Here is a 12,063-nt window from a genome sequence, read left to right on the forward strand (position 1 = left end):
TCTGGGGATCTTCCAGACCCAGGGATTGAACCCACATGTCTTTATCTCCTCTTTACATCTCCTGCATTGGCAAGCAGGTTCTTAACCATTAGCACCATCTGGGAAACCCCAAAAGTATATATGGTGGTATTCAAATGTGACATATATATAGTATATAGATATGAATTTAATGGCATTTAAGATTATAAGTTCCCAGGAGGCACGAACCAACCTTAACTTTCCGTGACCAATGTTTAATATTGAATGTATTTACCTACCAAATCCAAGCTCCTCAATGACAAAAGTTGGGAGAAGTGACATTGAGTTTTTTAGCAATGACAAGAGACATATTTTCCAGATATGTGGTTATCTATTTCCTTTCCCACTTGTGATCACAGTCCCACCAGGCTGCTCTTCCAGTGATCCTGCTTCTCCAGTGATGGATGTGATCCAGTCTGTGTAGGCAGAAATTCTGGTGAAGACTGTTGGTGCGGCAGGATGGCAGTTACTGCTGCCCCAGCTCACAATACCGATGAGCATGTACTGCCCACCCTTGCCACACTGCAGTGGTCCTCCGGAATCTCCCTGCAACCAGCAAAAATAGAAGTTCATTCTCCTGACTGCATGATTCATGGGGGGCGCCAACCCCCAACTGCAGTGGATGATCAGACAGAGTGTAAGTCACTCTCCCATCTCTGATTTCTGCTCACAACAGCTTAAGGAACTAGGGCCATGGAGCTCGTTGGCTGATGTTACAGATCTCTGATTCAGTTCAAAATTTATATTTTCAAAGCAATGCTGAAAGAAACATAAATTCATTTTATGCTGACCATAGACTACCATGCAGGAAGTTTCATGTGTCTAATAAATATAAATGAGCAAATGATGGCTTTGAGTTACACAAAAGCATTTTTATATTTTCAGTGCTACTGGAAATATGTAGTTTGAGCTACCTAATTCAGCTATGATGTCAAAGCATAAGAAATCATCATTTTTTGTAGGTCAAAAATAGCTGAAAATCATCAGTTTCACATAGTTCAACCTAGCAATGGAATGAGTAATTCCTTTTGAAAACTGAATCTATGCAAATATCAAATTAGCAATCGCAGTACATCAACTTAGCAATGGACTTAATTCCTCTCACTTTTTGCTTTAAAACTGCCGTACGTTTGTACCTCTTTCTGGTCAGCAAACAAACATTCAGAAGACAGCACTGAAAAGAACCTCCTGCCCTCGTGAATACAGGCCTTAATTACCATACAGGAGGATGATCCGGAAGCCCCTCCACATATATTAGTGTCTTTAATTTCCAGTCCCCAGTAGCTTCGACAAGATATACTACTGATCAGTGGTACCTTTGCCTGCTGCACAGTTTTAGGAAATTCATCTTCTAGCAGAAAAGAAATAAAAATACATAGGCAAATGCTATTAAAGGATAAAACAAAATTAGCCTTACATATACACAGACTCCAAGGGGTAAATCCTACTCAATCTCCTCTCTCAGCACTTCCATGATGCCATTAGGTGACTTGTAAAAAACTAATTATTCCACAGTGGTTTATACAACAGAAACAACAAAAATATTTTATGTGCATTCTTTTGTCATTAGTATAGTCCTCAGAAGATATAAAGATGATACCACCTTATGAAAAAATGACAAAATTTATACCCAAATCAGTTGTTGATAAAGCAAACAACATAATTCACTTTTTACATATGAAGTCTATACTTTACTTCATTGGTATGGCCATCTTTTCAATCTTTTGATTTGACTTCTACTGAGCAGGACATTCTGTTTAAGTGCTGACACTGCCTGCAAGCTGACAACTGAAATCACATCCTAACTCTTTACTTTGTTGGGTATTTGTAACTAGTTACTTCATTTGGAAAATAGGGTGTAGGTAAGACCAGAGCCATGGGTTTGATCTTTATATGGACTAGAATATTTCCACATCATCTTTCCACCCATTTACCTTTTTAAAAAAATTGAAGTATAGTTGATTTACAACATTGTAATAGTTTCTGGTATACAGGAAAGGGATTGAGACACATATATACATTTTATACACATATATAATGTATGTATATGTTCTTTTTCATATTCTTTTCTATTATGATTTATTACAGGATATTGAATTTGGTTCCCTGTGCTACACAATAAGACCTTGTTGTTTATCCATCCTATATATAATAGCTCGCATCTTCCAGTCTCAAACTCCCAATCTAACCCTCCCTGCTGCCCTCCTCTCCCTTGGTAACCAAAAGTCTGTTCTCTATGTCTGAGTCTATTTTTGTCTCATAGATAAGTTCGTTTCTGTTACATTTTAAATTCCACATGTAAGTAATATCGTATCTACACACTTACCTTTTATACCACCCTATCATTTCAGAAAAATGCCTGAAAGCTTTAAGAACAGGCACATACATCTTCAAGTATGGGTTTTTACAATAGTAATATCTACACTACTGTGAAAATAAACTGTGTGTGTGTGTGTGTATCTGTGTGTGCACTCACAGCGCAATTGGGGAGTAAATACACACAAATATTTATTAGGTAATAACATCACTAGATAGTTACCAACACAAGCTTTTAGAAGTATCAATGAACTAGAATCAATGAACTTGTGTTCATGAATATGACGGCCTAAAACTCAAGCTGTCACCTTTAGATCTATCATGGAAAAAAGTTTTTCTACTATCATTCCTATGAAAAATACAGAAAAATTGAAAGTGAATAAACAGTATACTCAGACTTCACATATAATTGTTTGGATTCTAATTTTAGAAGAGGTAATAAATATACTCACGATGAGGTTCAGTTATTCCCCATCCAGCAGTCAAACATTTGGAAAGTAAATTTATTTTATCATCTTTCCCTGGCAAACAGATTGTAGATACAAACTCTCCTAATAAAAAGGATGAGAATAAAAAAGACAAATATCAATTAGTCTATAAGATTCATATTAACATTGTCTATATTTCTTGCTCTTAGGTGATAGCTCTAGAAATGTCTATTTTGACCTGACACTATCCTCTGTAACTCTATAATTTAATAAATAAAGTCTTCCAGAAGCTTTCACCTATTAGTTACCCAGAGAGGAGCATCCCAATCAATGTATATGATACCATTTTGCTCCAAGTATTTCTATATCCTCCTAGGAAAACAGAAACACATGCCCTGCATTCATATGTGGGGCTTCTCATCCATAACCATTTTAAAAAATGCATTTTTTTTTAACCTGTGTGCCTTGAGGACATCACCATGCTGCATCTGAGATGACAATGGAGAAGGATAAAATTGTCTTCTTTTTCAACTATATTACACGAAGAATGGAGAAGAATATATTTGTAGCAATTTAAACTGTTGAAGTATTTTTACGGCAAATATCTATCTTCACAGTTGCATTATAAAATATATTGATATATTACACATTCACTTTTTTTCTTATCACCAAAATTTGTATATATATAAATACTATGGGTTTGTGTCTCTGTGTGTATATATGCTACACACACACACACACACACACACACACACATACACACTGAATGCAGTGCTCTTGTGTTTGTTTTCCCTTTTCCCAGGCTGTTTCACTTCATTTTCATCTGGGCTTTTACATACTTAAGTGCTTCAGCATACCTGCTATCATAGGCCATTAATTTCAATTATATGTTCTTTATTTTTACTGCTATCTCTTAACAAAATAACATAAAACTTTGTAACTTGTCTATTCTTTTCCTACTCATCTCTCTACCTGTGTAGCAAATCTTATGTTATACTGCCTCCATAGATGATCATTGCTCTATCATAATCTCCTCCCAAATTTCCTTGAGCTAAAACATTTTCCCTCTACCAACATATTTTTCCCATCAATTGTTTTTTCTTATTCTGATACTCTTCACTGACTAAATTATGATCATATTATTTATATCATTGCATATAGATCTACTACATCATTCTTTTAACAGCACACAGTATTCAGATAATGAATGTACTGCAATTTATTAAATCCCATTGGCAAATATTTAGACTTTAATTTTTTCCTTTATAAACTGCATCAAGTTTTCCAGATCACATATCCGTGCATCGGTGCCAGTATTCCTGGATAGTTGAGTTGCTAGACCACAAGGCCTGCACTTCAAAAATTGTCAGATATTGCCAAATTGCAGGATGGGGGTGGGGAGATGTATTGACTTGTATGCTACATTCAGCTGTGTTTATATCAGAAAAGTATGTCAAGAATCTTGAAAACAGTTATGGCCCAAATCCAGCGTTTCTGTGTCTGAGAAATTTATCTGAAGGCAACAGACCTAGAAAAATGTACATATAAACATAGTCAATCCAGCATTATTTAAGTAAAAAAAGGAAACCACCTTTACATGAATGTTCATGGCAGCTTTATTTGTAACCTCTAAAAACTAGAAACCATCCAGATGTTCTTCAACAAATGAATGGCTAAATAGTTATGAGTGGTTAAACATTCAAACCATGAACATTACTCAGCTATTAAAAGGAATGCCCTGTTGATTACATGCAACAACATGAATGAAGCTCCAGAGTGTTAATGGTAAGTGAAAAAAATCAATCACAAGAGGTTACATACTATATGATTCCATTTATATAAAATCCTTAAGCTGACAAAATTATAGAAACAAAGAGAACAGATCCTGATTGACAGAAATCTGGGTGGGCAGGGTAGAGTGAGGAGGAAGGAGATGGGTGTAGCTATAAAGAGGCAATAGTAACGATCTTCATGGAGATAGAAATGTTTTGTATCTCAATTGTATAAATGTCAAATGCTGCAAGTTGTTACCACTGGTGAAAACCAAGGTAAAAAGTACTTTGGTGTCTCTGTATTATTCCTTATAATTACATGTGAATCTACAATTCTCTCAGCATTGATAGTTTAACTAAAACTAAATTTTAAAAGCAGGATAGGGAGAAAAAATAAGTCATAGTCAAGGTTAAGAAGCACTGCTCTGAATGCTGTCACTGACTCAGTTATAAAAGCATAAAGAGCAAATGATTTGGGGTTTGTAGAATGGATGCACCGAAATGACATAAAAAGTGAGGTCATAGGCAGAAACAGAGGAGAGAGTTAGAGCAAAGCAGGAAAAGTGTCCAGGGCCCTGTGATTTCATGAAAAAGCTTGGATGTGTGGGTGGGGACTATACATGGATCTTAGTTACATTTCCCCCAATACAACTTCCACCTAAGAAGGTAGGTGGGTTATTGCCATTCCCCGTCTACAAATGATAAAGCTGAGGTTCACCGAAGTTACATAAACTGCCCAAGATCACATGACTACTTTGTGACAATGTGAGAATCAACAATTCCACACTTTTACTTAGCTTTGGCTTAAGTAAAAATTTAAAAAACGCAATATCTTGCTAAATTATAAAGGCACAGAAAATTGAACATCTCATAGTTCAAACTGATGTTCTCTAAGTATTTGAATTAACGTCTGAGAACATAAAGAGTCTCAAAAATATATATATAGGACAAAGTTAAAAATGTATTTCTTTCTTTCTTTTTTTTTTTAGGTCACACTGTGCAGCATGCAGGATCTTAGTTCACCAACCAGGCCTCAAACGTGTGCCTCTAACATTGGGAACACAGTCTTAATCACTGGACTGCTAGGAAAATCCCTAAAACATATTTCTTTGAAATATTCTCTGGACTCCTGTCAATTAAATACACATAAAAGTAAAACGTTTACACAGATACCTCAGCTTTTAGAGAAAGTAAGTTAAGTTAGTATGAAAGAACATTTAAAAATAATTATTTAACTTCATGACTCAGGGAATTCAAACCAGGACTTTGGTACAACACAGAGGGGTGGGAAGGGGTGGGAGCTGAGAAGGGAGACCATAGAAGGAGGGGACACATGTATACCTATGGCTGACTCATGTTGATGCATGGTAGAGGCCAACACAATATTGTGAAGCAATTTTCCTTCAATTAAAAATAAATAAGTTTGGGGAAAGAAAAGTACATACAGCACTTTTAAGCAAGATAGAAGATAAAAACTATATGACAAAGGTTCAAAACGGAAAAAAGTTATTCATACTGACCTAGTTCAACAGGTTTTTCCAGATGCAGCAAAGATAGATCATCATTGGGAGGAAACTGTGTGAAACTGGGGTGAATGTACACAGCTTTCACTGGGATCAAATCACTATTTCTTATATTCCCCAGGTAACTTCTTCCTATTACCAGGTAGTCTGTGACAGTACTTGTCACAAGAAAAGGGAGTGAGGAAATAGATTCCACTTTTAATTAGGCCATCATTTCTCGGAATTACTAAAAATATATTCTTTAACATTTCTAACCCACATTAAAATCCTTATTATCTTGAATTCTTAGGAAACAGAGGTTTCTTATTAATTCAGCCCTTGAGAAAAATTTTAAAGTATCTACTTCCTTGTCTTCATAATGTCAGATAAAACAATTCAGTATTTTTTATTACAATTAATATTCATGCTGCCTCAATGTAATAATCATATGTATTATAATCATAATGTTATGCATTATATGATATACTTATGTAATGGTCACTGAAACTATTCTGAAAGTTATATTTACTCCCTAATACAGTGTTTCTCAAAGAAATGTCTAGGGATCACATGCATTAAGTCTAGCACAGGTATTAAAAGTGCAGAATTCCAAACATAACTCATCAAATCAAAATTCACAATTAGTACTCTAAGATTCCATTTACAGCAAACTCCCCAGGTAATTTTAAGCACATGAAAGTCTGAAACTGTCTTAATAAGGATGCCTTCTTATGATTTATCTGTATCAAAAGTAAGAGTTGGGGGATAGTATAGAAACTGAGTTTTTAGTTCACTCAAGGCTCATGACCACCACATTATTTGATTAGATGCTATTATTGTAAAGCCAGTCTCAGAGACACTGAAAATGTTGTATCTGCTTGTTCAGCTATGGGACACTGTGCAACAGCGTCAGCTCTCACGCTACTTCTGGGAGATAATACTAAAAACGTCAAGCTAAGACTCCTCTAAGGGAGTTTTCAGACATCTCCGTATGATATTAAGATCAAAGGTCAGATAAAATCAAAGAAAACAAACGTTCCTTTTTTAAAGGACATTCCTTGAAATTCTTTCAAACTTTACAGATTTATTTTGGGACTGGGTATGCTGAAGCTGAAACTCCAATACTTTGGCCACCTCATGCGAAGAGTTGACTCTTTGGAAAAGACCCTGATGCTGGGAGGGATTGGGGGCAGGAGGAGAAGTGGACGACAGAGAAAGAGATGGCTGGATGGCATCACCGACTCGATGGACATGAGTTTGAGTAAACTCCTGGAGTTGGTGATGGACAGGGAGGCCTGGCGTGCTGCGATTCATGGAGTCGCAAAGAGTTGGACACGACTGAGCGACTGAACTGAACTGAACTGATGATCTTCAGACAATCCATAGGAGAGTAAGAAGGAAAGGAAGCCATGTATGAGCAACCCCTGGGCTCTAGGCTCCGTGCTGAGAAACTGATGCAAAAGTGTGAGATCTCCATTTTTATGGTTGGAAGGGAGGGTGTTGTTAGTTACTTACTAATTAAATTATACCTAGAAGCAGAAAGCTGGTGTTAGAATTGAAAGCTATTAGTAGTAATTTTATTAGTGAAGCACAGAAAGTTTCATCAACCTAAGACATTCATTCATTTGCAAGTTGGGGACTGTATCAGTGGGAGCTGGTGCTTAATGTTTCTCATGACGTGGGGAGGGGAGGAATGCACCCACCATGGGCCCTCAAATAGCTCCTTATCACCACCGCCCCGCCCCAGAAGCCCCCACCCAGGCACACACCTGAAGTTACAATGTGCCGCTGTCAGGACCCACTGCCTCCCAATCAGAGCCCCTCCACAGTAGTGACGTCCTTGGTGCTGCAGACTGACCAGCCAGGGCCACGACATCACAGGGGCTGCATGGCCACCAACCACCCTGGGCTCACCGACCTCTGCAGGCAAGAGGTTTGTATTCCTCTCAAACCCTTCAGTGAGAAGTGGGTCAACAAGTGGAACTCCACACGAGTCTTGAGCTGGCTGTCTTCTGGTCTTGTTTTCTACTGTGAAAGTGAAAGTGAAGTCACTCAGTTGTGTCCGACTCTTTGCCACCCCAGGTTCTTCCGTCCATGGGATTTTCCAGGCAAGAATGCTGGAGTGGGTTGCCATTTCCTTCTCCAAAGCCCTTAGAAAAAACAACAGCAAAACATTAGATGGCAATACTTATGAAGATCTATTTAAATCTCAGAAGGCATTTATTCCTTTTGTCGGTTCAAAACTAGCATTATTTGCAAGAGATGAGACTCATCTTTTCTTCCAATGCTTTTAAATGAGCAAAAGTCAACAGTTTACTAAGGTACTAATATACACACCATGTTAATATACTCATATTAATACACATATATTTAGATGAATTGGAACATAAATCAATTTTTTAAATAAATAAAAATGTTGCACTTAATCATAAAATTATTGGAGACTGTTCTTTCTGTAGCATCATTTGTGTTATCCCAGTACATATATTTAGATACATCAAAATATTTTATGCTCCATGTATTCAAAATAAGTTGTATATATAAAGAAAAACCATAAGGAAAATTTATAGCAATATGTTTACTCCATTCTCAGATTTAAAAAGAAATTTACCAGAAAGTAAAAAGAGACAGTTAAGCATTTCCTTAAATATGAAGAAAGCTAAATTTTTCCATAATCATATAATTTTGGAGTGATAGGATATATTCCCAACCCAGGGATCAAACCCAGGTCTCCTAAGATACGCTCTCTTGTTAATTCTTTACTTGAGATTATTTTTTACACCAGAAAGCTATTTAAAACAAAAAGTTTATAGCACAGTGGATTTGTACTTGTTTATTCAATACTTAAGTAAAATCATTTCTACTTTCTTTTCAGATATGTATAAAACATGGATTCCCTCCTCCTTTAAAAATATGCAAACTCTTCAAAATTAAGACTATCCTGGACTTTAGGGGAAAAAAACCCACAAAAGGTATTTACTCAAACATGTTTTTTATGCATTAAAATCACTGCATTAAAATATGTTTTTATTGCATTGTAGTCCACATTTTATATGGTAACTCAGATTTTTGGGCTGTTTGTATACATGTATAATAGCAATATTTTATTAGTATTCAACTTACTTTACAATACTTTAAAAAAGAAATGAAGCTAAATATTTTTACTGTGAGAATAAAGCGTCAGTTTAAGGATATAGCAATGAAAAAACAAAAGCAATGGACACAGAAGACGGGTCAATTAGGTGAGCAGGCCTTTAACAATTAAAAATCACATCTATAGGGGACTTTCTTAGTGGTCCAGTTGCTTCAATTGCAGGGTGCACGGGTTTGGTCCCTGCCTGGGTAGGGAACTAAGATGCCACATGCCTTGTGGCACAGCCAAAAAAAGAAAAAAATCACACCTATAGGACAATGTGGTTCACTAGTCTAGGACTCAAATTCAGGACTCTTAGGAGAGCCTATTCATTTCACCATCCTAAGAAAGATTGTTGTTGCTTAGTTACTAAGTTGTGTGGCAACTCTTTGTGATCCCATGGACTGTAGCCCACCAGACTCCTCTGTCCATAGGATCTCCAGGCAAGAAATACTCGAGTGGGTTGACATTTCCTTCTCCGGGGGATCTTTCTAACACAGGGATCGAACCTGTGTCTCTTGAGTCTCTGGCACTGGCAGGTGGATTCTTTACCACTAGAGCCACCTGGAATCTTTTAGATAGGGTGTCATAAAAAGAAAAAAAAAAAAAACTTTGCATTCATGTGGATTATTTGAATTTTCCTGCTATTACACTCTAATCAAGAAAATCTCCTAATAATAGATTCATTAGGTTTAGTCTTAAGCACAACTAATGGAACTCTAGCTTAAAATTAGATAGACTAAGTAGGAAAAAATCAGTACATTTGTTTCTATTTTATGCAGAAAAGTTAGTATATCTGAAATAGTTTGAGGGCTCTTCCTGGTGGTGAGGAGATAGTTACTTAATAAAAGAGATATGTAAACAAAGACATGGAAACACATTGAACTCTCCTCTTGTTTCAGCTTGAAAGGCCCCACAGGATCTTTTAAATAGCAACTGTTTTTCATGTTTATTATTATTTCTTAATTAAAAACAACATACACACATATAGACATGTACACACCCCAATTAACTTTATTACCTCACATGATCTATGTGAACTGCCAAAGTCTCAGTCCTTAAGGAATGGTTTGAAATGAGCTTATCCTGTTTTTAGTATTAAAGTGATTGCCACTGATCCCTAAACCAGTGGGCTCCAGGTTCTGTTTTAAGGCATATATGGTACCTGCTTTAGTAGATATTTTAAAACAATTACTTACCATTAATAGGCAGTTGGATCCCAATATTGCTTTTCTGTGATGGCTTCTGAGTCATATCTTCCAAAATCAGTTTAAAACCTCTTTCTCCCACAGACTCATCAGTTTTCAAATTCACAGTTAGGTAAGCACCACTGGATATCCAGACAAATTCTTTCTTGGAGCCACATAAATGAGCTGCAATGTGAGATATACTCGATAATCAAAATACTTCTTCTGTGTAATTACATAGGTAAAAGAGGGAGAAGAGAGGGGACATTAAATTCCAAACAAATCTTGACAAAAGAATGATTATCAATAATGGAAGATCAAGATTTTGAGGATGAAATTCATGACTTGATTGAGACAATAAAAGGGTATAGATTTTAAAAGATCAAAGGGAAAAGACTGGGCTAGCAATTGATATGGAAACAATATAAATTTGTGTGGCAATCTTTGATTATAAAGATGGTTAAAGAAGCATTTCAATGAAGATAAATGGACAGAGAAATGGAAGTAATGGGATACCATTATGGACCAAATGTTGGTGTGCCCTCAAAATTCATATGTGAAAATGCTAATCCCCAGTGTGATGGTATTAGGAGGGGTGGCCTTTGGGGGTGATCTGGTCGTGAGGGTGGAACCTTATAAACCCTTATAAAAGAGAACCCAGAGAGCTCTCTAGCTCCCTTTTTTGTCTTATGGGGAAGTAGCAAGAAGACAGCTATGAACCAGGAAGCAAACCTTCACCAGACAGCAAATCTTGAACTTCTAGTCTTCATAACTGTGAGAAATAAATACTTGTTATTTAAGCTACCCAAACTAAGGCATTTTTATTATAGTAGCTAAAACTAAGACATGTAGTCTGCCCAAATACAGACTAATGATGGTCCTTTCCTAATATAGAAACACAAAAGCTGTCACAAAGATCGTCCTGATAAGTGACAGGACATTTGCTGTAATTTATCTGTACAAGCTGTAACTGAGATTCTCTCAAACTAAATGATACACTATTGATTTGTCTTAAAGATAATGTTTCTTGAGGAATCTGAGAAAGAGAGTTGGGGAATAGGAGAAAGTTTCTCTCTACATCATTCTTATACTTGAAGAATCTGTTTGGTGAACTGGATGTGGTGGGTAGCTTTGGGGAGGCACCATGTCAAATCAAGGCAATCTGTGTAAAGTCAACTAACACTCTGGAAGTTTTAACATAATGGAAATGGGAAAATGTTACTCTGCTTTTCAAAAAGGAGATTGAGGGTTGGCAGAGGGAGAATGGTAGGAGACCGAGAAAAACAAAGAGGCTATAAAGGATTTGCAAAGTCATATCAGTGAAGTAGTGTAGCTTAGTCCTTACAGGCTCAGATTCCGAAGTCAAACTGCTAGTCTGGACTAGTTTTATGAGCTCTGTGGCCCAAGGCAAGTTATTTAACCTCTCTGCCAAAATTTTCTCATCTGTATAACTTAGACTAAAAAAAATATGGGATTATATGAAGTTATATTTATGAAGCATTATAAACATTTACTAAGTAAAAAAAAAAAACCTCAGTAAAATTTTATAGCAAATTATTAGGTGGTTTTTGAACACTTTAAGAAGGAATTAGTGGTCATGAGCAACTAGCATGGGATCCTCAACATGCCATATTAAATTAACCTAACTTAATTTTTGGAAAGAGCTAATTAGATGGTGGCTAGGGGGAACGAGATAAACTTAATGAA

At 36.3% G+C, this 12,063-nt stretch overlaps 1 protein-coding gene across 1 annotated transcript; it reads right to left on the reverse strand.

The window, feature by feature from the left end:
• Positions 1–229: 229 nt before the first annotated feature.
• LOC133043314 (chymotrypsinogen A-like) lies at positions 230–10,410 on the reverse strand. Its single transcript, XM_061124143.1, has 6 exons — positions 10,369–10,410; positions 7,806–8,064; positions 6,055–6,215; positions 2,787–2,885; positions 1,236–1,369; positions 230–564 (listed from the first exon to the last, which is right to left on the reverse strand). Exons 2-6 carry the CDS (start codon positions 7,910–7,912, stop codon positions 346–348), a joined length of 720 nt encoding a protein of 239 aa, XP_060980126.1. The 5' UTR covers positions 7,913–8,064; positions 10,369–10,410; the 3' UTR covers positions 230–345.
• Positions 10,411–12,063: the final 1,653 nt, after the last annotated feature.

Source organism: Dama dama, chromosome 22, assembly GCF_033118175.1.
Source record: "Dama dama isolate Ldn47 chromosome 22, ASM3311817v1, whole genome shotgun sequence".
Lineage (NCBI taxonomy): Eukaryota > Metazoa > Chordata > Mammalia > Artiodactyla > Cervidae > Dama > Dama dama.